Below are 25494 nucleotides of genomic sequence, written 5' to 3'. Positions count from 1 at the left end.
ATGGCAGGTAACTGAGGGCTAGTTACTGGGTTTCCGCACCACTCAGCACTCAGCCAACCAAATCCCAGATTACAATCGAATCCACAGCCTACCTGGAAGAATGATTGGTTATACTGATTATAATCTAATTATAGCTGAATTACCAGTAACTCGTGCATGAATTGACGCTAACACGCACATGAACCCATTTTAACTAATGCATGAATTCACGGTGACACATTCATAAATTAGCAGTAACTAATGCCTGAATTCTTGATCATTCCAGCACAAATTCAGTAATTATGGATATTAAGTTTTCCGAATATAATACAAAGTTGAATGATGAAGCATTATTTATTTTATTTAGATTTAGAATAAGAAATGTTTTTCACATTATATAGTTGTAGACAACTATAGAAACACACCATGTAATGTAGCACAGGTGCAAACATTCAGGGCGGGAACAGAAAATCACACTGGAGGGAGAACAAACAGGAAGAAGGAAGTAACCAGAAACCCTAGGACGACAAGGATTTCAAAATAAAACAGGAAATGACAAGCCTTACACGAGCATAAGACGTCACCATTTTTGAAAGAGGGTGCAAAAGTTTTATCTGTCATAATAAACCTGTCAAATATGGAAGCGCATTGCTGCCACGCTAAAAATAAAAAAATAAACAAAATAAACAAAAAACAGGGCTCGGGATCACGTTATTCCGTGACATGTTATTTCGAGGTAATTTCACATTATCGCGTGAAACTATCACATTATTTCGTGATAATGTTCACGTTATTTCGAGATACTTTTCACGTTATAATGTGAAGTTATTACGTTATTTAGTGAAACTATCACGTTATTTCGAGATAGTTTAACGTTATGACGTGATACAGAGCCCTGTTATTTTTGTTCTAGTGGCAGCAATGCGCTTCCGAGTACATCCACGTTCCCAAAATGCTCTATCGTGACGTCACAGCTTTCCCGCCCCGCCTCGTGCCACAGCAGCGGCTCTCGCTCCCTGCCTTGACAGTCAGGCAGAGGCACGACACGGGCGCTCATTGTCCCACTGGAAGGCTGTCACTCACTCCTCGCTTCCCGCCGCTTGTTCGCTCGTGTTCCGTCGGGACTGCGAGCCGCCCGGGACGGTTGTCACGGTAGAAGCAGTTTGGTGTCACAACTCGGTTCAGAGCCGCGCGTTTGTGTCACCCCGCCCGCGTGCGTGTGTTCGCGGGTCCCTGTGGCCGCTGGCGCAGCGGTGAATTTGGAGATTAGCTTGTAGCGTCGCTGCTAGATTTGTTGTTAGGCAAACTGATGTACCGAGGACAACCGAGTGATTGAGAAATTCTCCCCTTCCTCGATGGACGGGATGCTGCTCGGGTGAAACTCACTTTTACAAGGTATTCTTTGTGAATGTTGTGCTTCCGTTTTGTTTCTTTCTGTTTTGGGGTTTTTAGTTGTCTTTTTCTATGTGTTTGAACCTCGTGACCAGACATTGAACGTAACCTCCCGACAGTTGGCTCTGTCCCTCCCGCCTTCGTGTGGAAACCAGGTTCCACGCCGACCTGGTGCTAAACATTTATAATGGTTTGTTTAGATGAGTTGCCATCCCATAATATCAGAGTTGGCGTGGTAAACACAGGTCGAGACTAAAGCCAGGCTTGGCAACTTACCCTGCTTGTGTCTATGTCCTGTAATGAAAAGGCAACATGTTATTACGTGACTACTTCAATTCTACATCTCAGGAGAATCAGGTAGATTACCGTCAAGATAATTTCGTTTTTTCTGACTCTTTAGTCAGAAAACACATTCTACTCAGTTTATGGCACTACTGTTTGCTGCGTGTTTAATGCATAGTTTGTTCGTTTTTTGTGTTCAACACATATTTTGTGACAGACGCAATTCTTTGTTATGAAAACTATAACTGATACAAACTTTTACTTTTGACATTGAAGTTGTTAAAAAAAAAAAGTTGATATTTCACAGTGACGACAGCTAGCCTGTAGAAAAACAGAAGTCTGCCTTCAAGAGCCTGAGGCTAAAGTAAACTTAGGCCATAAGTTGCTTCTACAGGTTTTGTCAGGCCATTGATTTCTTTCAGGTTTTTCTTCATTCCGATGTTCATTTGGATTTTGTACTTTTAATGTATTCTTGGAAGATTATTTTCAAACAGTCTTGCACTTTATTCAGTGTTTTGTTTTTTAGCTAACATAACTGGTAAAGGAAAGGATTTATTTTTAACTTGAATTTCTCTGTGAATATTCCATGCGGTCTGTATTGGAAAGTACTGGCAGTCTCAGCTGCCCAGTGGTGACAACCAGTGTCCCTCTGAGGGATCAAACCATAGCAACATAACAAAATCCAAAGATACAGAATGAGAATCACTGACGGTTGACACATCTTTGAATGAATGTAGCACAGACCAGATCCTCTGTCCTACCCTCAAAAGACATTAATCTATTGCCATATTACATAAGAGGCCTCTGCCTTCTCTTTGTTTCACACTGTGAGTGTTGCTAGGCTCTCTCACTCAAGCTATGTGACTTTCGTGACTCCAGGAACTAACTCAGGACCTGTCAAGCAGCAAAAATCCAGGTCGTTTCAGAAAACGAAGTCATGGTGTTTGTTTTAATTTTTTGCCATTCACCCTTGACAGTCCCAGTCAGAGAGATGAGCTGGGCAGAGGAAGACTGGACCGTGGGGCTCTCCGGTCGTGTCCTGCAAAAGGTCAAGGAGCTTCAGGTTCACCATGAGCGACTCTCAAGAGAAAACAAGCAGAAGCAGCTGCAGATTGACAATATTCAAGCAGGCCTTGAAAAACAAACTGTAAAGGTATGGATAGAAATGTTTGGCTCAAAATGTATTGTGATGTACTTAAGAATATTCTGTAAAAAAAAACAAAAAAACAACAAGGCTTGAATGTGCTACACGTAACGTGTCTGAAATTGTCGACTTATTGTTAAACACAACAAGTATTAACATTTTCTCTGCTACTCCTCCATTTCACCCCTGCCCAGTTTGAGGAAGTGCGCGGGGAACTTCACTCTGTGCAGCGGGATCTCCAGGGGGTTCGAGATGAGGCCAAGGCAGCAGTGACCAGCAGGGAGCGCTTGAGCCAGGAGCTTCAGACCAAACAGGCTCAGCTGTGCTGTCTCGAGGGCCAGCTAGATGCTGCTCGCACCGTCAGCAACAAACTCACTGAAGAGGTGAAAAGGTCAGGAGGATCTGTGTTTCTTAACGTGTGTTTAGTGACTTTCACACTCGTGAAAAATTGTTAATTTCAGTATTGGATTTTTGCTTGGCATTAAACTGACCCTGGCACTGAAGGGGCAATCATTTACTTTACCAGACTTTTGTACTGACCAAACTCTTTTCCTCCACCCACCGTTCATATCCTACTCTGACAGGCTGGAGGTGGAGCTCGAGAAGCTTCAGAACAGCAGCAGGTCAGCAGATACCACCCCATTTTCTACACCATGCTGGAATACAACCTCGCCCTGGGACAACAGTGGTACATTCCGGTTAATCTATGACTTCTGTTTGCAGTGTGTGTTCATGCGGCCGGATTCTTTCTCTTATCTTATCGTTAGCATGCAGCATAGTTTGGAAAATCAAATAAAAGCCCAAAGGGCTTCGAAATTTGCGTAAAAAAAACCTCCCCCAGCTGTAGTCCGGTCCAACCCCTCGACTTTCTGGGGCCTGAGATCATTTTTGCCCTGTCCTGTCACTGAGCCAGTTGTCCTCTGTGCTGCTGCTGTTTCTGTACAGCATCACTGATCGACTTTTGGTACTAAAATCAATCCATATGCTGTGCTTTCGCCCTGCAGGAAGTAAAAAGGAGGAGAGGTCGGGACAGAGAGATGAGGGGACGAATCGTGGGTTCACCAGCAGGGTAAGCACCATGATGTTTAAAACAATTTTGTATTTTGCAGTTATTAAAGCATGCAGAGTGTCTTTTTTTTCTTTTTTTTAAAAAAGAAAAAAAAAGAAAATTATGTTTTGGAGTAATGTGAGTGCAGGCCAGTGGGGGATTTGGGAGGGTGGTGCTTTGTACTTAAGTACAGTACAGAACAACTGTCCCCAGTGTCATTGCACCCTCATTCACTGTCTTACTTACGTACTTTATGGTCTTACATGAAGAAAACAACAGCAGGTTCTGTCAGAAATTGTCAGAGCTTATTAGTGAGACCTTGTCATTTATAAATTTTGCAACAACAAAAAAAAAATGCCACTCATGTCTTTTCTCGTTTTTCCAGCAACGGCTTCATTTTTACGATGCAGCCCCATCTCCATTTTCCCAGTCAAACAAAAGCACCCCTCAGCGCCACCCATCTGACCAATCCAACGCCTCCTCCACCCCCTCGGCTGTGTTTCCGTGGGGACGCGATGACTCCAGGCCTGCACCCAGGAGACAATCCCCATCTTCTCCCCAGGCGACTGGCGCTGATGTCACCAACCGCCAGCAGGCCCAGCTGGGGCCGGGGGTCTGTGGGAAAGAGAACGACTACAGGAGAGACGCTGACAGTGAGTGTAGACGTCAGATGGTCAGTTTGGGGACGTTTGCATGTTTTGTTGTTGTTGATGTTGTTTTTTTATTTTGTTTTAAAAAACTAGTCCTTTTGCCCAGCTTCATAAGCCAGGCACCTGATTCTCATATCTCAAAGTAATTTGAGGTTCATTCGACAGAAATATAAAAGTTAGTAAAATAATACTTACAGGAGAGATTTACCATCAGCCTAATGTCAACAAGAAGACAAGTTCCAAGCCTGGGGACCAAAGTAGCCCAAGCTTTTTCTCAACTGGTGCTCCATATTGAATGAGTAAAGGCAAAACAATACTGGTCAAAATACTCTAAGTTAAAACTTATTTGTGAAAGTAAGTTTGTAAGGCCAGAAATAATATGACTGTAGTGTTTGACAGTATTATTCTCCAACAAGAAGAAAAAAATGGCCAACTGTTTTGTTTTGTTTTGGTTTTTTTTTGTTTGTTTGTTTTTGCTACAAGTCATATTTATCATGAAGTATTAGCTTGTTCATCAACCAGTGTCTTTATCAGGATTGCAGACTCGTGTGTCTTCTCTGGAGGAGGAACTGAGTGCTAAGGCTGCAGCAATCAAGTCAATTCAAAATGAACTGGCACAGAGCAAGAAAGAGCTGGCGGCAAAGGAGCTCAGTGTTCAGAGAGTCCGCGATGAGCTCAGCCGGGCACAAACTCGCATGGCCCTGGAGGGTGAACGGGTAAATGTACTAATACTCACATGGAATTAGTTCCCCCTGGCTGTGCAAGCGTGGTGCATTCCCCAAGCTATGGTGTTTTTGAGGTGAGCGGGGTGTCCCACCCCGTTTGTCAAAACATTTCAACACCATTGCAAATTAAAAACATGTTGTGCATGTTACATCAGTTGTTGCAGTCTTTTTCTATCTGGCAGCTGAAAAAATGGAGAGCTGTAAAAAAAAAATGTTTCCTTGTTCTGCTTAAACAGTCAAATAATCCAGCTGATCCAGCTCTTTAGGCAAACAATGTGTGATGCATGAGACAGCAGACTGGGTGAGGCTGCCAGTCAGCCCTTTGATTACTTCAGTCACGTGTCCTTTCAAGAGAAGCCAAAGCTAACATCCAGAAAGGATTAACTCCTTTCTGGATGTTAGAATTTCAAGCGCACCGTCTTAATCAGCATTGAATAATGAAAAGTTTGTGTGTGTGTGTGTGTGTGTGTGTTGTTCTAGGCATCGGGTGCTGAGCAAAAGCTGAAGCAGCTGCAAGAAGAGCTGAAATGTGAGAGAAAAAATGCAGAAAGCTGTAGACTGCAACACCAGCAACGCGCCAAGGACCTGGAGAAGCAACATCAGAGGGTAGGGAAGAGTTCGTCCAAGAAATGGATTCATTTACAGAAGTTCGGCTGTGATTTATTGATCGATTTGTGTTATGTTCGTCTGAATAAAAATACATTATTTCCATGGTACTTTTAAAGATATTGGTTCACATTGTGTTGTGTCTTGCCTTCAGGATCTGACAGACCTACAGAAGGAGAGGCAGTGTCTGGAGAAACAACATCAGCAGGAGATCAATAAGCTGAACCATGAGCTGCAGCAGGCCAGGACTCTTCACAACGCCCTGCAGGCACAGATTGACAAGGTAACCACGTGAGGCCACAGGATTCTTCACATAAAAACCTTTTTTCTAAGGTTATTTACATTAATTACTTAAAATCACGCCAGCCTCAGCATGAGAATATGTGTATCTAATTTTTATTTTTCCAGCCTTTCCTATTATTCTTCCTGGGTTCTATCTCCTCTTGCACTCCTGGTTTCTCCAGGGACCTGTTTTATTTTTGCCAAAAGTAAAAACCCCTTTCTCACTTTGCCTCCCACACTCGCTTCCTTCTTGACCTTGTTCCCTCTCACTGTCTGTTTCACTGCCTTGCTCTCTTGTGTTTCTGTTTTACTTCCCACCTGCTCCTCTCTACGCCTTCTCCCACTCCCCTCGGTTTCCCCCAGCGGAAAGGTTGAGCAGTGAAGGTAACGATCGCAGGACTCTGGAATGCTTTGCTCGTGGAAGAATGAAAAATAAAACCTTGTGCAGTGTTTTCCTCATTGGAGGGATATTGAGGAGGCATGTCTGCAGGGAAAAACAGATGGAAGACTTATCGAAGAAAATAAGTTGTTTTGCTCTTGTTGAGCATTTACTCTGCTAACACTGGCCGTTTAAAGCCTTACAGGTGATAACTTGTATCTGATAAGGTTCAGGGTGTAAACACACAGTTGTGCTGAATTGCATCGCACACAACATGTGAGACATTCCGCTGCTGACCACGCATGTCATTGCAACATTGCATGAAGAACAAACACTTGCATAAATTCAACCACCCCCAACATTCCAACTTTCAGCGAGTGTCCTTCCTTGATGCTCTTCCCTTTCACTTTTTTATTTCCCCTTCCGTATCCACTCTACATAACTCTTCCCTCCCAGGTATTAAGTCATAATATTTCTGTTTCTCAGTTGTCTCTACAGAAGCAGGCTTTGGATAAAGAGTTGGACACGCACAAAGAGAAGCTGAAGTGGACAGAGGGGCAGCTGAAAGAGAGTCAGAAGAAAGAAACACAGACACAAGCCCAACTGACGGTAACCCTCTGTCACCCCCACCAGCCCCTCGCCCACACACACACACACATGCTGTGTTGATGTAGGGTGTGGCCGGTCAGGGACTGTGTGCATTAACTATTTAGAAGCTCTGCAGCAAATATTCAGTCACCTCCATTAATTTTTTAAAGACCTTTGATTGTCATCAGTTATAGATTTAAAAAAAAAAAATGAAATCTTGTTGCAAAAATACAAACACTGTAGCTGCAAGTTTGAAAATAGTATATTGGGGAAGAATTCATTAAACTGAGTTTAAGTTAATAAATTAACTCTGTCAATGTACATGTTCCTAAATATGGAATCTTTTCTTGCATTAGGAAGCGCTGCACAAGGCCGATGCCACAGCTGTCATCCTAGAGCAGAGCAGAAAGAAAGAGCGGACCTTGGAGGAGGAGAGGAAGAGGCTGGCAGGCGAGCTCAGCGACGCACTCCGTATCGTCAAAGAACTACAAGGTGAGGGTCACTCATTGGTAGTTATGTAATCAGAATAATTCCTGTTTATTTATTATTTGCTAATGCAATTTCTTGATCAAGGTTTAAGACAGTGTTTCTCAAAGTGGGAAAGTGGGTGGCGCGCAGAGTCAAGTCTGGGGGGGGGGGCGCGCGAAACACCGGGCGGGAGGGAGACGGGGCGCCCGGGGGAACTAATATTTTCACGTCGGAACAATTAACAAAAAGTGTTCAGTAGGTTGTAGCTAAGATAAACGCTGCACCGTACACAGGATGGACAAATATTTGACAGGGACGAAAAGAATAATTCAGGAGTCCGGTGGTGGCCACTGTTCTTTGTTGTTGGCCACTTTTGGCTGTAGAATCGTTGCGCGGCTTGTAGTTCACGCCTGACTTGAAGCGGAATGCACCTCTGCGGCCGGCTCACGATCAGCGATCGTTTCGGCGTCTGGTCTATTTTATATTTTATGCGCGAGCCGCGAGCGAAAAAGCCAGAGGACAATGAACAGTTTTCAAGCGCTGATAGAACGTAAGCAAACACCTTTGCATCAGTGCGTGATCTACGCCGCGACTGACGCGATATTATGGCTTAAACGCACGCAACGCTCAACGTCATCCCGTGTGGCAGGTAGAAAATGTGATGTTGTCGAATGATGTTGTTGATGTGGTCAATTTCATCAAAACAAGACCCCTGAAAGCGCGGCTATTCTCTGCACTTTGTGAGGAGATGGGAGCACAACATAAAGCTGTGTTGTTTCACAGGGAAGCCAGGATGGTGGATGTTACCAAAGTGGTTTGCCAAAAAAAGTTATTTGCACAGCAGAAAAGTGAAAGTATTGAGAGTAGTGAGAGTATTCTTGTTTAAAAAGTAATGTTCAGGATTTGATTTCACAAAGAGTGATTTGCTAAAGTTGTTTATTTGTACAAAATAAATTATTTCATAAATGAAGAGAAAAGTGAAATGAATGTTCATGATAAAAAAAAAAAAGTGTTGGTTTTGATATCACAAAAAGTGGTGTGCCAAAGGTAAAACATTATTTGCACATTTATGTTGTTTCAGTGAATTTGAAAAGAAATATTTTGTCACCACTTTGACTTTTGGCGAGGGGGGGCATGAAAATCTTTCTTCCTACAAGGTGGGGCGTGACAGAGAAAGTTTGAGAACCACTGGTTTAAGAAGAGAGATTTTTTTCTTCACCGAGAGTTGTGATGAAAGCAGAGCAGCAGGGCAAGTTCCCACAGACTTGACACAGTAATTGTTGAAGATGGTGCTTCCTGTTGATATATTTGTGCTTTTGAGTTTCCTGTCCATTATGGTAAAGGGCACAATACTATCTCTGAACACTCATTCTGCTGCCCCCTTCTGGTCAGTGTTGTAGTTTTTATTTTATAAAATGAGGATATGACAAATTCCTCTGTGTATCATTTCTCTTTATGCAGTTATTTTTAGTAATGTTCGTATTCTGATGTGTTTTTTTTTTCTCTCTTTCCACCAGAACAAAAAGCTGCAGCAGCGCCCCCTGTGCAGCCTGTCCAGTTCTGCCCTGTTGGACAAAGCTTCTCACCTCAACCTTCTTCCTCACGCCACAGCAAGTCGTCTGCTGCCTCGGCCGCCAAGCAAAACAACGCAGAAATCGTGGAGAAGAATCAAGTCAAGATTTCTTCATCTTTTGACAGAGAGCCAGGAGAGGGCATCGACTCGGAACAAATCACTGACTATGTCTCCTCGCACTCTGAATGTCCGCAGAGGGTTGGAGACACAAAAAGTGATGCGGAGGTGAACAGGACTAAAAATGTGGCTAAAGACGGTGAAATCTGTGGAAAAGATGAAACGTCTACATTTGATCGTGGAGACTTTAGTTCCTCTCAGTCCACTGCTGAAGTCCTCAGCTGCAGCAGGTCGCAGTGTTCCGAGCCGGCTGCAGAGAAACTCAAACTGGAGAACGCTGCGCTGCGTTCCGAGCTGAAAGATGCCCGGGAGGAGCTGCAGAAGCGACTCGACGACTTGGAAGTCCAACGCCGCGCCGAGGCAGAGGCCCGCACCCGACTCAAGCAGCTCAGCCGCAAACACGCCAACCAGTCCGTGGAGAAGGACGAGCAGGACAAGGAATGGAGGGAGAAGTTGGAGAGAGAGAAGGCCGAGGTGGAGAAGCTGCGGAAGACGGCGGCTGCGTTGCAGGCGGAGGGTCTGAGAGAAAAAGAGCCCAGACAGAAGAAAGATGGTACGGCTCAGGAGGAGGAGAGAAACAAAGCCCTCGAGGACCGTGAGAGTGAAATGATGGAGCTCAACATCCAGCTCAAGAAGCAGCTGGCAGAGGTGAAAGGCCAGTTGGCTCTGGAACGGGACGAGAGGGAGAGAGAAGCGAACGAGAGGCGTCGACAAGCGGACGCCGACGGCGACGTCGCAAAAGAGCTGACAACGAAACTGGCGGCGCTCCAAGCCGAGTGCGAGGAGCTGAGGAGCAGCACGCGCGACGTCTCGCCGCAAGACGCCAAGCTGTCGGCGACCAACAGCCCGCTGATGTATCTGACCCTCTGCGACGATGAGCTGGACGCCAGCTGGACTCCCGGCGAGGGCAGCCTGCTGCCGTCACCGGAGCAGCACCTCCTCTTCTGCCAGGCCGCCAACCAGCGCAACACGCTGGTGTCTCACGCCGCAGCGCATCTCATCCAGGGAGATGTCACGCTGATCGATCTAGACGTGTCGGGGTCCCTCACGTCAGAACACACACAGGAACCTTCTGATGTCCAGCCAGAGAGGAGAGACTCCCCAGCGGCGGTGGCTCGCCTCCTGAAGGAGAATACCAGGGAGGCGGAACGCGCTAAACAGTACCAACTAAAGTTTGAGGCCCTCCAGAGCCAGGTAAATGCTGTCTCATTACAGGAGTGACTACAAGTCGTGAAAGTCGGTGACTAAAGCAAATGAACAATAACCCAAGAAACTAGTTTCATTTTGTTTTTAAAACTGAATCCTAATTAAAGCTACATATGTCACATAAACCATTTTTAGTCAAACTTTCCTTGTCCGCCTCTTGTCTTAGGTTCTCACTGGAAATGCTCTGCGTGCTGCGCATCTGTGATGGTTGTGTCGACTCAGTTGTTTTTGACAATCTTCCCTTTTTTAATCTGCCTTCTCAGGTGACACTCCAGACCAAGCAGCTGACCTCGGCCTTCGACAAGCAGTCTCGCCACATCTCCGGCCTTTTGGCTGAGCTGCGGGAGAAGGAGAGTGCCCTCCGCAGCCAGGAAGAGGAACTGCAGCGCTCCAAGCAGGAGCTTGATGCATTCAGGGCCCGCAAAGCTGGAGACGACCAAAGGAGAGAAGAGAGGACGCTGAAAGAATCTGACACAGAGTCAAACATAGGTCTACAGGAGATTCCTCCCAGCTCGCCTCACACTAATGCACAAGAACTACTTAGTGACAGCGAAGCAGCATCATCTGACAATCAGCTTTCAGGCATAAAAGGTGAAGTGGAAGCAGACGTGACTGCAGAACTGCTTTCTCTGCGCCAGGAGAATCCGCTGCTCCAAAAGAAGTTGTTAGACTTCAATGCTTCAAAAACCAGCGCCTCACTCACACCTGTTGATGACGGGAACCAAGAAAACCAAGACCAGGCGAAGCAGAACCCAAGTACCGGTCCTGCTCCTCCCATCTTGGATCAGTGGGGCGAGCCAGCGGACGTCTCCGGTGTTGTGACGAGCTGTAAAGAAGAGTCAGAAAGGGAGGAAAGGAGCACAGAAGAAAGGGTGGAGGCAGGGTGTCAACCTCAGCTCATCCAGCTACAGCAGCAGGTACTCATCATGTTCACACTTGCACTTATTAAATCATTTGTCAAACATTTTGGTCTTTAGAAGTAAAAACAACAAAAAACAAAACGATAAAAAACACAGTACATTCAGTCAGAGAAGTAAAATATTATTGTGAAGGTTCATGTACAAAGGCGTGGTTTTGAAAATGCGTTGTACGCTCAGTTCAATCTGCCATGTCCTTCCTCATTTGTCCAGGTGGTGGAGCTAAAGAAGAAGCTTAAGGCCTTGTCTGCAGAGAGCCAGCAGCAGGCCGAGGAACTGGCAGTGTGGCGACTGGCCTCCCAAACGGCTCCTATATTTGACCTGCAGGATGAGACCTCTATCCTCAGCCAAGACCATGAAACAACACCGAGCCCAGGTGGTCCGACCTCCACCGCCCAGCCGCCTCCAGCAGCTGTCCAGAGAGTCTGTGGGAGTTTGACAGTCGTCAGGGAAGATGAGTTGCTCCTCTCGTGCTCTTCCAACAAACTGCAAGGACACATCGTCTTCTCCAGGTAATGCATTCACTCAGGGAGCAGCAATAGTGGCACTCTTGATGCAAATTTGAAATTGTAAACGTACCAAGAACTGGACGTCTGCACTGGTCTTCCATTTTCTTTTCTTGCTTCCAGACTGCAGCAGAGCAACATTGCTCAACCTTCTAAGAAGAACACAACACTCCAGGGACACACTTGGGATGTTGCAAAGTTTGACAAGGTGATTTTGTTATTTAAATCTTAATTCTTTCCAAGCTTTTTTACTTTTTTGCCATGAAAAGTCCTGATTTTGTGTCAAGAATTGGTGCCTGTGTTGCAGTCCTGTTATCTGACGGTTGTTTTATTTTCTTGACTCAGGATCTTGAAAAAGAAAACTGGGACATTAATTGCCTGTCAGACGGCTGTGAGGAGCAAGAAGAAGAAGCAGAAGCAGAAACAGACACAGATTTTGTTCCACCTCCATTTGATCCAAAGAACACCAAAGCAGCCGAGTCTCCAGCGGGAAATCCTGAGGTCAAACATGCATCTGAGGCGTCCAACCAAATCACCGCATCCAGCGAGCAGGCAACTGGAGACATGAGGCCGGTGATGAGCAGCGTGGGCAGTCAAACCGAGGACGGTCCGTGTCCTCCGAGCGCAGCGGCGGCGGCGGCCGTCCAGCTGGTCAGCGCGGCCACGCAGACGGAAGAGGAAGAAGACGGAGGAGTGGAGGAGGAGTTGGTAGAGTCTCCTCCTCTGTCTCCCGTCCTGCCCCCGCCTGCGGGGACGGAGGCCGACGCCAGGATGCTGCTGGCCGGCTCCTTCCCCATCCCCGCTGACCCGGCGCGCCTGGCTGAGCGGATCCGCCGCAACAGGACGCAGCTGTCGGCCGCCTTCGACGACACCGAGTACGAACCCTACGGGCTGCCGGAGGTCGTCATGAAAGGTGAGTTTCATTAGAAAAAAGTTGACGGCGGAGAAAAGAGATGAAGGACCCAGGTGTAAATTAGATGTGTGCAATTCTTGTGTTCCAGTCGCCTGCCAGTTATTTAGTATATGTGAGTTACACAAGCCAGCAGGCTGAACAGAACTTTCTCTCTGGGTCCTGCAGGCTTCGCCGACATCCCCAGCGGCCCGTCGTGTCCCTACATCGTACGCAGAGGTCTGCTGGGCACCGTCGTCTCCGTCAGCCACAAGGACCTGGACCAGGAGACGGACTGAAGTCCATCTGCAGGTAACTTCCACGGAATGTTGTTTCTCAACTGGCGGTTCCCGACCCAAAAGTGAGTCGCGGAGCTTTTTTGATCAGGCCGTGGCTTCGTGGCCAATTTCCTATTTATAAAAAATTTTGTTATGTTATGTTAAAATACTTTATATATATCTATGGAGAAAATGTTGGTTATTCATTTTGCAGGACACAGTTCAATACTTTCAATAATTTATTGACTGGAGATGATAGAAAGTGGGCTCGCATTTTTATTTTTGTGGAATACATTTGAGTGCTGTGAAATAAATTTGGGTTGTGACTTCATGATAAGTGAAAAAAGTGTGGGTCCACCAGTTGAGAAGCACTGCTCTAACATAACTAAACGATAAGCGGCACTGAAACCTCCGTCTGAAAGCGAATCTCATGTCGGCGATGTTTCTTAACTTCAGAGGTTCAGATTTCGGTTCAAATGTTGAAACCGTCTGACGTTCTGATTTTGCTTGTTTGCAGTTGAGTGGGAGATGATGGCTGTCACTATGGAATTCTGAAAACACAGCCTACATTGGGAGAAGACGCCCCTCCACCACCAGCACCAGCACCCAGATACTCACTGGTTCCTTCTCTAATTGCTGTGTGTAGAGTTTGTTTGTTTTTCTTAGTGCATCAAGCAGCAGGTTTAGTTACACGGGCAGTGATGTGAAGAATGACTTTTCTGCATTTCTGTTAACAGACTTTTCCAAAAGTCATTTTCTTTGGTTTTTATTAATATTATTTAATAACTAATTGGCTATCAGGTTTTCCCCCAATCTGAATGAGTGCCTTGCTGCTACTTTTATAATCAAGTTCTTCTCTAGGTTGGGTTGACTTGTTTTCAAAGAAGGTGAAGAAGCCAACAGAGGCCTGGAGGTGGAATGTGAATTTTTTTTCATTATTATTATTATAATAATTTTTTAATTTTCCAGGTGGCATTTTTTTTTCTCTGAACACTTGAATTAGTTCAAGTTTCATCTGCTGCGGATGCGAACACGCATAGCTGCATTTTTATATCACTGTTTAACCGTACACACGTGCGTGTGTGTGTGTGTGTCAGTGTGTGTGTGTGGGAGAGAGAGTGAGCGAGGGGCGTGCATGCCTACGACTCGGTGTAACCTGCGCTGCTTTCCGCTCCATGTATGGTGATGCACGCTGAGCTCGTCTGTCCTCCCGCTGCTTTGCCTCCGTCTTACATTAATGAGCCCTTAATGGGCGGCGGCTTCGAGATGAATTCGACCAAAAAGGAGCTTTGTAAGTTTTATTTTATGAACAGTTTGAGAAACGGTGGTGTTGCCGGTTACACTTGATAGGAGGTTATTTTATTTCTTGGTCTAACTTTGTTTCCTCGCACGTGCGATGCAGTTTTGTAAACACCGGGAGCCGCTTTGTTTGCAGACGGCAGCCTGTGCGGAGACGTTAGCGGCTGATGCACAGTTTGTGTTGTGATTGTGAGCGTCTCGTCTCACGCCACGTGTTACGTTAGTTTGAACGCCAGCCAGTCGAAATTCCCAAAGCGTTTCTCCTCGACTTTAGCTCACCAAGTTTACAGCGCGGGAAGTTTACACACTTGATCCAAATGATTGAATGATACCACTGATGCCTATATGAAGTCTTATGTACTGCTTTATATTTGCAATGAGCTACTTTGTGGACCAGTCGAGCTTTGTTCAGGGACTGGAGGAGGTTTTAAATTTCCCCCCCTTCCCTTCCTCAAAGCATCAGTTCCTAAACACAGTGTTCCCCACTCTCATTATTAATCATTGTGAACTCCTACATTTACCAAAGATGAACCTTTGGAATAAATTGAATAATTTTTTCCCCCATGAATCACCCCCCCCCCTCCCTCTCTGGCACGCAAACAACTAAAGTTCTTACAGCTTTTGCGGTGAAGTTTGTTCTCGGCGAGCAGCCAGAACATCAGGACCACTAGGGAGCTGAGCTGATTAGAATGGGATCGGTCAACATCAAAGCGGAGGACATTTCAGACACTGCAAAGCCCCCTTGACAACAACGTCAACTCTGAAAATTGTTGAGAGTTCTGCCGCTGTGTCAGTGGCGTTAGGATCTCGCCCTGAGGTCAGCTGCATAACCTTCCTCCCGGAGGTTCCACACTCGGTCCTGTGGTATCCGGGCTGACCCGGTCCTACTCGGTGGTGGGTGACGTGGTGGCCTGCGCCAGTGCCTGAGGGCACGCTCCTTCTGCCACTTATTTGGATTTCTCCAGTTTCTCTGGAGGCCTGGCTGCCAGCACGTGACTGAGTGCCTCAGCGCAGCGGTAAGTGCTCCAGCCGGCGCTGCCCTCCAGTGTTCTAAGGCTTGAAAAGGGAGAATATGTGTTAAGAAATGTTACTGAGCTTTCTTAGTTTTTTTTTTTTTTTTTTTTTCACAGTTTTTAAAAATTCAATCTGATTTTAGTGAATTAAAGTATTGGGTTTTATGTATTTTTTTCCTTGCATTTTTAGTTTGAGAAGGACCCATTATTCTTATTGTGGCTCAGGGTTTACTAGTAAGAACAGTGTGGACTGTTACTGCCCTGTTACTGCCCTGATTTAATGCCTTTGCGCCCACACACACATTGCACACACAGTTCTTGCCCTTTTCAGCTGCCTTAATATCTCTGGGATCTGTAGTCTTTTGGCACTGATGTAGGATCTTCAGATTGTGACTTATTTATTTGTTATCTTGTTCCAGACATTGTAGTGTAAATGTGTACACGTTGTGTTACTGGCTTGAATAAAAAAGGCTTTCACAGGCTCTCACTTCCTCCGGTGTCCTTCTTTTAAATTGGCCAAACATGATCACAATCCGTCTTTGGGTTTTACTCTCACTGAGACTGTAGGGGATTTTTTTTTTTTTTTCTGCTTGACAATTAAGTCTAATTGAAGAAAGCCTCAAAGTGTTTAAGTGGAATATCTTGGCTTCATCATGTAAGTATTTCCGCTATTTCCAAGTCCTCTTCCTTTGGCTCTCTTCGTCCTGAGCAAGTCGTTCAGGAGGTTCCGAACGTTTTCAAGTAGCAACCTCGGATCAAAGGAAATATCAGGCCACCCGGTCCCTCCCCTCATGATGCTCTCCCTCCTCAAGTCAAGTTTTTAAAAGAAAAAAAAAAAAAATCAAAGGGGCCATTACTCTGACTTTTAAGAAACAAATGTCTCCTTTTACTTCCCCAAAAGACGTGGACGAGGATTTAGAGAGCGGAGACCCCCCCCCCCCCCACTCCACCCTCCTCCTCCCTGTATCTCCTCCTGCACACACGCAAAGCGGCTAAGGAAACTCCAGGGCCTCCGCACTTCCTCTACAGTGACGGGACTTCATCACACTTGCATCGCGGCAATGCTCTTCCTCCTCTTCCTCCTCCTCCTTCTCCTCCTCCTCCTCTTCATGCGCTCACAATCTGCTCCTCTGTCAGAGTGATGTAGAGGCACGAGAACAGGGGGAACACCTTCCATGGAGAAAACACATGCACATCCACAACACTTGCCCACATCCACTCTGAGGCAGAGCACCGAGACGACACGCAGCGACAGACCAAGTTGGATAGCAGCGTTTCTCCAGACCGAAGGTAAGACTTCTTCCTCATGTGGCTCTCAAACCCTGTGAGGAATCATCTTTCATCAAGATGTTTTCTTTTTTGTTGTTGCATGCAACGTGTTGCTCGCTGTTTATCCCTCACTTTTCCAGGCCGGCTCTCCAGAATCCCGCACTGTTCTCTGAACTAGTAACGACAACTGAAAAATGCCAAAGTTGATCATGTTTCTTAAAGCAGCATGATGTGACATTTTTGCGTGTGTTTGTTCTTTCCAGCTTCTCTGCGGACTCCTCGCTGTCTCTGTCGCTCTGAACGCTCCTCTCATCTCTGAGGATAATTCTGCCCCCAGAGCGTAAAAACCAGAGAACAAGACTTGTGACATGTGATCCCCCTCTGACGTCAGAGTCGATTAACGTAAAAAGAGATGAAAACTATGTCTGAGGATAATTACATCTAAAGGAGCTTTATTAGCGGGCTGACAGACTTGACTTTTGTCTCTTTGGCTGACAAACAGGCCGACAAACTTCTTTTTGTCAGCAGGTATTATGTGATCACAGTTTCTGAAACCCATCATTGTACAGAGACTTTGGTTTTATTATTATAATTATTGTGATTAAAGACCCCAAGAAAAGAAAGAACCTGTACGTCTGATATTAGAGAGTGCAAAACTGAGATAAAGCAGAAACATACTGAGGCGGTTGATTAGTCTTGGACTCGACTCACATGTTTGACGGAGAATCGAAAACACCACAGTCATCCGTAGTTGCGTAATGTATTTATTCATGCCATTTGTGTAATAATCGAATGGGTTAAAATTCTCGTTTTACAGCGGCTAAAAGAACGAAATGTGTTTTTCAAATGTATGATTTCTTTCCCAAAGGCTGGGAAATTAACACTGTTTGCCCTCCTGCAGTAAGACAGATTTGTTAGTAACACGTAATGGTTTTGTGATTAGATTTCAGGGGGTGCCAGCGCAGGCGGCAGTCATCGTTGATTTAGAGGCACATGACTATGAAGAAGACGACCACATGAGCCTGAGATCTTTCTATTGGACCGTTGTAAGTAAAAAAAAAAACACACCTCTTTTGGTAATGTTGGAATTTTGTTTTTTTATGCTCTATCAAGTTTGTGGAGTAGATCTAAAAAGCAATTTGCGGGATCAGCAAGTAAAGCATAATTTCTTCAACTTCTTCATAGATTTTAGGCCTTTTTTTTTTAGCACCTGTAGGTCCCTGATGACCCTCATGAACAATAGGGAACTAATGCGATTAACAAAGTCCACAGCATGAACTTACAAAAGTGTTTTTAATGGTTGAGACATTCAGTATTTTGTCCATGTGTAACAATAGCACACTGTTGAGAAGAAAAGCCCATTAAAAACAACATTTGGTGTGACAGAGTTGTTACGCTTGAGTCTCGATAAGAAGTCCAACAGAAGACAAAACGTAACCAGTTTCACTCCCACACCTGCTTGAATGTAAACCAGAAAATAACTTGTGTGTTCCTCCTCCTCTCGGAGCCCCCTGCTCCTTTTCAAACAGCTTCTCCTCATGATTAATTTCCCCACCTGCCCCACTGTTTAGCTTGAGATTGGATCACCGCCCATCCGCTGCAGAGCTGCTCTCCGCAGAGCCTGACCCCCCAACGCCTCCCTTCCTCCTTCCCTCCCTCTTTCCCCCAACCCCCCCCACCCTATCTAAGTAAAATATCAAAATACGACGGCGTGGGGTTTGTTTTGCGATAACTAATAATACCTCGCAGTGTTAAAGCTCGGAGCAGAGAGCAGGACTGTCCACACAAACCCAAGGCAGCGGTCCATTAGTGCAGAATGCTCACAGACTCTGGGAAATCTCACAGCGTTGTCATAGTCAGCTTTGAGCCACCAGGGCCCGCTGACCCAGAGCAACAAGTCCTCTGTGTGTGTGTGTGTGTGTGTGTGTGTGTGTGTGTGTGTGTGTGTGTGTGTGTGTGTGTGTGTGTGTGTGTGTGTGTGTGTGTGTGTGTGTGTGTGTGTGTGTGTGAGCGAGCGAGCCTCCAAAGTAAACACGGTTCAAAGGGACGCGCTGAAGACAATCATAAATATTTTTCCATCAATTTTTGTATGTATATTTAGAGTCTCGGGATGAGTCCCTCCCTCGGACCTCTGCTGATAAAGTCGTTATTTTGTAAAGTCTGATTTAATGCAAGTCGAAAAAAGGGTGAAACATCGTCGTTTATTAAAATGGGGGTGGGGGGATAGCTGCTGGTACCGGTTCTTGCTTGTATATAACTGGTTTTGCTTTTTTCTCCACCTTGTCTCTCCAGTGAAAAAGAAATTGCAACAAGGAATATTTTTCAGTCACCTGGTCTGCGTAGCCTTAACATGGGATGAGCTCCTGACTCAAGGTACGGTCTCTATCAGTATTCCACTTACAAAGAGTATTTCTATTCCATCATCAAAATAATCTGAGAGTTCAAAGGCAGAGTGACACCCTGGACAAGTCGCCAGTTCATCACAGGGCCTAAAAGAATAAATACAAAATCAAATATAACGCTTCACTGAAAGCGAAGATTTTCTACAAATTCTATAAATGGACTCCAGGTCAAGGTGAAGTTTTTGCAGGCTTTACATATCTCAGTTTCTCTAATGGTAGGAAAGATAGTACATCCCTTAACCAATGCAGAATTGAAGGGGCCAAATTTGATTTCCAGTTATAAAGTATAAGTCTGCATGCGAGCAGGGAAGCAAATGCTAAAACATTTGTATTTGCTGAATTTCTTTGATTTCCTTGCGGGTTACGCTGACTCCGACAACAGGAGGTCTATTTTAGCTGTTCTCGCACAGCAGACATGTAAAGAGCTTTTTAAGTTACTGTACAGACAAGATGACTGCCTAACTATGAAAAGGCTGCAACTGTATATATAAGGATAAGGATGGTCACGTTTTCCCAACAAAGATTTCAGCGGTGGGCAAAACAATGAACGAAATGTTTTGTTTTTTTCCTCTCATATTTTTTCCTCTCTGAACTGAGACTGTTTCAACCAGGTGTTTCCTCCTTTCTCCGTCTCATTAATGATAAAGAGTGTTCAGTGTCTCTCAGGCTTCTCATTTCACACGTTTCCACGCTGGCGCTCGCAGCGCCTCTCTGAAGGAACTTCCTGTTTATAGCGAGCCACATCCTGACTGAAGGTCTGACCAGACCCTGGCCCCCAAGCTCGGACCCCCGACCCTGGAGGAGCAGGGCGGTCAGCGGGGAGGAAAATGCGGTGCCCAACCCTCCTGGCCCTACTGACCGGGGTCATACTTTACCTGGTGATGGGGGCGCTTGTTTTCAGCGCCCTGGAGTCGCCCAACGAGAACAAGGCGTACGAAAAGCTGCTGGATGTCAAGCACACCTTCCTGGGTAATGAGACCTGTGTCACTGAGCTGGACTTTCTCAAACTAGTGAAGGTATCAGACACAACAAACATCCTCCCACTGAACTCACAGTTTATGTTTCTTTCCCCCCCCCCGCGTTATGGTCTTGATAGTCTTTTTTTTTTGGTAGATGTTTATGCACAATATGTTGGTATTTTTGTATGGAAACCAAAACAAAGAAAAACAATCATAAAACATAAAATTGACCTTTAGCTTTCCTCGCACCACCTCCCATCCCTTTGGTAAGGGTCCCATGTTATGCAAATTAAAATTAAAATTTCCTAACAATATCGTGCATCTCCACTCTGTGAATGAACTCCTCAGAAATGAGAAAAGCCTGTTGTTCACTTATTCTGCTTTATTGACTTTTCAGAAAATGTGTGATATAACAACACAGTTCTGGAAACCTGTCCTTTGTGATGTCATAAAGGGCACTTGTACCTTCCGAAGGTTAGTAACAACAAATCCAGTCAGCAGTTTGTTCCGCTTCAAGGCCCTGCGTAATTCTAACAAAGTATCAGTTGTAGAAGGAAATTGTAAAGAGGGGGCTGGATGTGCTGAGGTCTATGAGAGAGATTTAAACAACATATTTATTATTATTGATACGTACACTGGCGTGATGCTGTGCTACTGGAGTCTGGGATGAACAATGAAGATTGATGGTTTAAAATGAACTCATGACTATTGTTTTCAGCCATAGACTCGTTCAGAGTACTTTTACTTACAATTTTTTTCATCAATTTTTATTCAGTGATGCCATTCCTCACTGATGCCACACTGCTCCAGTCTACATACAGGCCAAATCTATCACAATGACGAGGGCAGACATTGCCGCTCTGTTCTCTTGTATTTTGTCTGTTTGCCCTTGTTGAACGTTGCATGAATACAGAGTGAGTCACTAACTAGAGGAGAGGCAGCCGGTCGAAAGGCCTTTAATTAAACAGCGTTTTCACCACATGCAAGCTTTGATATCCGTTCAAGGAAAATATCTATAAACATATTTACTAGATTCTTACTCACCTTCTTGTATTTTGTTTTTATGCTACTGCATTTTGGGGTTAATATCATACTTTTAACCCTACTATTGTTGATGGCAAGTTAATAGTTGCTTTATTGCTAGTTTATTTTTGCATTTTGAAACTTGAATGTTTGAATTAACACTTAAAAATGTTTTTTTATCAATTACAAAAATACATATTATTTTAAAACAAAACTTGAACTTTTGATGTGATTTTTTTTGGATGAAATGTATTTTAACATGAGTCATATTTTAACAAGTCATCCTACTGACTTGTGTTGTGGTGGTTAAATAGAAACCTTTCTCCACAGGAAGTGAAGTCTGCGGTGGAAGCGGGCCTGGATGTCACCAGCCTGTCTGAGAACGTCACCAGCCACTGGGACATGTCCTCCGCTGCCTTCTTCTGTGGTACCATCATCACGACCATCGGTAGGGGAACACCCCTCCTCAGGCTGCGCTATGACTGAACATTTCTTTGACGTTAAGGCGGCTTTTTTTCAAAGATGAAATAACTGATAAATGAAGAGAACAAAGTTTCTATGGAATCACTTGGAAGGGAGATGTGATTAAAAAAAAATAGTTCATCTTTTCTTTGCAACACAAGCAAGACTCAAGCCAACACACTGGCTACAATACAGCACTGTTTTACGCCTTTCCTTTATGTTTAATGCATTTGGAATAATTTCCCCTAATGCAAAAAATCACATCTGAACTGGTGACAGAATTTGCTTGTAGACTAGTGGAGGTTCATCAAAACCCTCAGTTTCAACAGCCTTTCAGAAAAATAAATGTGGGCATGTTCGCAGGTTTTGGCAACATGTCACCCCGGACAAAGTATGGCCAGTTGTTCTGCGTGTGTTACGCCCTGGTGGGGATCCCGATGTTTGGTATTCTGCTGGCTGGAGTGGGTGACCAGATGGGCACCATTCTGAGAAGAGCTGTGTCCAAGATTGAGAACTTCTTCTTGGTGAGAATGGTCCGTCCTAGCCCAGAACCAACCCTGTTACTGGAAGTACGCTTGTAATATATGCTTTAGACTTCAGATTTTTGTGATAGCAGAAAAGTCCCATCTGTATGTGAGGCTTTTTTGTTGTTGTTCAGAACAAGAAGACAGATAGAAAACAAAATCTCAACATGTATGAAAATCAGGGAAAAAGGTCTGACTGTAGGGAAACATGTAGGGAAGACAGTTCTATGGTAGCTTGGTGTGAAAAATAGTAATATAAAATTTCAAAATGTTCAAAGAATTGTGAAAAAAGTCATACTATATATACACTGTTGGTTTTTTCTTCTTCCGCAGGGGCCAAAAAATGAATAGTCCCAGATTAGTGCAAAACTCACTGGGATGACTGTTCGATGATAGTTAAGCATGAAAAAGAGTCATAGAATGCAAAATCTCAACATGTCTGAAAAGGGGAAAAAGTCACACTATACACTGTGGGTTTTTTGTAGGGGCCAAAAAATAAAAAGTCCCAAATCAGGCTGAGATTCACTCACATATTCATGGGGAAATGTCTGTTTTCTCCTCTCAGAAGCGCAAGGTGAAGCCGACCACCGTGCGAGTGATTTCGGCGGTTCTGTCCATCCTGCTGGGTTGCCTGGTCTTCCTCGCCCTGCCTGCGCTCTTCTTCCAGAAAATGGAAGAGTGGTCGTTTTTGGAGTCACTGTATTTTGTGGTGATTACTCTCACCACCGTTGGCTTCGGGGACTATGTACCAGGTACTGGCACACAAAGCACATACAGTATGTCTGTGAAGGTTCTCAGTTATCCAGGTCATCTGAAGTTAGAAGGGTTAACTTAGGGCAACTGGACTTGTTCTTGTGATCTTGAAGACGTTTTGCCTCTCAACGCTTTTATTTTGCGAAAAACTGTAATAGAAACACAGCTACTGTGATGACTCAGCGGAATGCAGAAAATGAAAAGCCTCCTTTTCCACTTTTCTTTGTGCTCAGGTGGAGGTCACAATAGCAAGTATTTCAAGCTCCTGGTCTTGACGTGGATCGTGTTCGGTCTGGCCTACTTCGCCTCTATCCTCACCATGATCGCCAACTGGCTGAGGGTGCTGTCCAAGAAGACCCGCGCTGAGGTGAGACATCAGTGAAAAGAGGAGGAGGAGGAGGAGGAGGAGGAGGAGGAGGAGTCCATTTTGTCTTTGCTACTTCACCGTCTCTCCTTCTCTCTGACACTGAGCAGATGGAGGAGTTGAGAGCTCACGCCACCGACTGGACCCAGAACATCCAGAACATGTCGAAGGACTTCCGCATCCCGAACCCCCTGGAGTTCAACGACCCCTTCCTCCTGCAGCGCCGGCGTTGGAAACGCAGCGAGCGCCGCCGCATGCGCCGAGGCGCCCAGGTCACCCTGGGCCACTGGGCTCGGGGAGGGTCGACCAACGGGCACCTGCCCAACCGCTGGCCCGGCCTCTCCAACTCCATGAGCCAACTGGAGACCCACTCTTCCCTGGAGAGGTTGGGCCCGGTCAAGGTGGCACAGGGGAACGGCGCCGGAGTGGGAACCATCCCCAGAGCGGTAGCGGGGTTGAAGCTGGACGCTGCCCCCGCAGGCCTCCAGATGGACTGCAGGATGCTCCCTCACCTGCTGGCCCGCTCCTTCTCCGTGCCCGTGGCCCGCTCCACCTTGGAACTAGATTCAGGGAGCGCGGTGCAGGACGGCTCGCTCTCCGGGTTCGAGTCTCCTTACGAATCCGGCTCGGACACCTCGTCCATCTTCTCGTCCTTGTGGGCGCTGCACAAGATGCAGCCCCGGCTGACCGTCAGCAGCGTGGAGCAGGGAAGAGCCAAGGGTGCGAGCTCGGCCCAGGAGAAAAGCCATTCGGTTCCGTACGTGAAATACAAATCAGGATCGAGCACGAGCCTCAAAAAGGAGCCGGCGCCCGACCTGCTCCATCACCCCTCGCTCCCATCTTTCATCTCCTCCTCCTCCCCCTCCTGCCATCCCGTCGTTCTCCCCTCCTTCCCCCTCCACATGGCCTCCTCGGCCAACTGCCAGCTGCTGGATTTCTTCGGGGAGAACCTGGCGTACATCGACGAGTCCTCGGACACCATGAGCGACCGCGTCCAGCCGGCGGCCAGCGAGGAGAGGAGGAGAAAGCCACGGAAGCCCAGGAGGAGCATGAGGAGGCACGTGTCGGACAGGTTGAGGACGGCCGAAAGCAACAACATGCGGCCACCGTCGAATCCCCCGACGCCTCCTCCCGACTCCTCCGAGTCAGACGACCAAAGGGGCGAGCCCTTCCTGCCGCAGACGTAGTGGCAGCTGTGGGCTGCCGGCAAACTTAGAACTGCCTCTACCGGTTTACCAGAGAGCTCGCCGTTGTGAATGTCAAAGTTTGATGATGTTTTTTTTTTTTTTTACTGACTGCAGCGACCTTTGCTCCCTGATTAAACCGGGGTCTCATTTGTTCGCTACCATTAACGAGTTTTGCAGCAGCAGATCGCGCCTTTGAAATCCTTTCGCGCCAGCTGCCCGAAGACACACACTTCTCCTGTGAGGCACAATCAAAGATTAATTTGTTGTTGTTGTTTTTTTCCTCGCTGCCCTCCTCGTCACCTGTAAACTCGAGTTTCCCCAACACGGTTTCACAATAACTTTGGCCGACTGTGCGCAAGTTCCTCAGTGGTAGTTGTGTCATTTCTCCAGGATCGTACCTCCTCCTGTTTCAAGCTCACTTTCACAATTTTGCTCAACAAGTAAATAAACAAATGAGAGGAGGTGTAGTGGCTCTTTGGACGATGGTTTCAGTGACTGTGAATCACATCTTCAATCCTCCATTACTCATCTTGACCTTCTGTCCTTTGGACTGTGAATATAAACGATTCTCCGATAAATCAGAACTTTTTTACAGTTAATTTTTTGGGCTTTTGAATTTGCTGGAGATTTTATGATGGATGTGGCCTGTTTCAGAGAGGACAAGGGAATGTTAAAAGTAATTGAATAAAAAGCTGAGGTATTTGGATGGAGGGACGGATTTATCTTTCTTTCATTTAAACCTGTCTTTCCCTGTGTATGTCAAGTGGCAGTGTATTTGATGCTCTCCGTTACTCGTTCACGCGAGCGCTGCATCTGGGGTGCAGTCGAGCGGCCGAGTCGGGGTGAGTGTGCAGCCGACAGCCTGCTGAGGGCCTCTGAAGGAGGAGGGGACGTGCGGGTCTGCAGACGGAGCCAGAATAAACACATCAGATTCAGCTCGGGACGTGTTTACTGGCAAAGTTTATTTTTCAAATGCTTGGGCTTTGAGTGGATTATTCTTCACTGTCACCTCTCGACCGGCCTGTGGTGGCAAACGTCACCATCTCTCGGCTGCCGGGAAAAAAATGCCCCCCCCCCCCCCCCCCCGAGTTGGGTAACGACCTTCAGTCAGTAGCACCGACAGCGGCTGGGGCGGCAGAAAAAACAACACATATACACACACACACACCCTTTGAAAGACCCTCAAAAAAATTATTTTAAGTTTCAAGCT

The 25494-nt window shown here is 45.9% G+C and overlaps 3 protein-coding genes across 8 annotated transcripts in view; 2 read left to right on the top strand and 1 right to left on the bottom strand.

Annotated features, from left to right (window-relative positions):
- Window positions 1-25494, bottom strand: part of LOC142901852 (ras-related protein Rap-2c) — a 114910-nt gene that overhangs the window by 76071 nt on the left and 13345 nt on the right. The gene's annotated exons all lie outside the window — the stretch shown is intronic.
- LOC142902001 (uncharacterized) lies at window positions 962-14518 on the top strand. 2 transcript variants are annotated; one of them, XM_076046761.1, is made up of 18 exons: window positions 962-1374; window positions 2631-2806; window positions 2992-3188; window positions 3382-3485; window positions 3802-3866; window positions 4231-4498; window positions 5030-5211; window positions 5701-5826; window positions 5981-6109; window positions 6974-7096; window positions 7432-7567; window positions 9061-10427; window positions 10703-11356; window positions 11570-11868; window positions 11986-12070; window positions 12208-12775; window positions 12941-13063; window positions 13547-14518. In XM_076046761.1, exons 2-17 carry the CDS (start codon window positions 2645-2647, stop codon window positions 13048-13050), a joined length of 4575 nt encoding a protein of 1524 aa, XP_075902876.1. In that variant the 5' UTR covers window positions 962-1374; window positions 2631-2644; the 3' UTR covers window positions 13051-13063; window positions 13547-14518. The 2 variants fall into 2 exon arrangements, with proteins under 2 accessions (XP_075902876.1, XP_075902875.1); XM_076046760.1 differs by having other exon boundaries at window positions 5018-5211.
- Window positions 16387-24990, top strand: kcnk4a (potassium channel, subfamily K, member 4a). 5 transcript variants are annotated; one of them, XM_076046620.1, is made up of 9 exons: window positions 16387-16631; window positions 17554-17656; window positions 18903-18983; window positions 19747-20028; window positions 21325-21442; window positions 21820-21989; window positions 22546-22732; window positions 22967-23100; window positions 23208-24990. In XM_076046620.1, the coding sequence occupies exons 4-9, from the start codon at window positions 19840-19842 to the stop codon at window positions 24282-24284; spliced, it is 1875 nt and encodes a 624-aa protein (XP_075902735.1). In that variant the 5' UTR covers window positions 16387-16631; window positions 17554-17656; window positions 18903-18983; window positions 19747-19839; the 3' UTR covers window positions 24285-24990. The 5 variants fall into 5 exon arrangements, with proteins under 5 accessions (XP_075902735.1, XP_075902738.1, XP_075902734.1 ...); XM_076046623.1 differs by having other exon boundaries at window positions 19717-19981; XM_076046619.1 differs by having other exon boundaries at window positions 19717-20028.

Source organism: Nelusetta ayraudi, unplaced genomic scaffold (genome assembly GCF_046127955.1).
Source record: "Nelusetta ayraudi isolate G7.1 ecotype Tasmania unplaced genomic scaffold, CSIRO-AGI_Nayr_v1 ptg000090l, whole genome shotgun sequence".
Classification (NCBI taxonomy): domain Eukaryota; kingdom Metazoa; phylum Chordata; class Actinopteri; order Tetraodontiformes; family Monacanthidae; genus Nelusetta; species Nelusetta ayraudi.
Note: the sequence above shows the minus strand (reverse complement) of the source record. Positions and strands in the feature narration are given on the sequence as shown.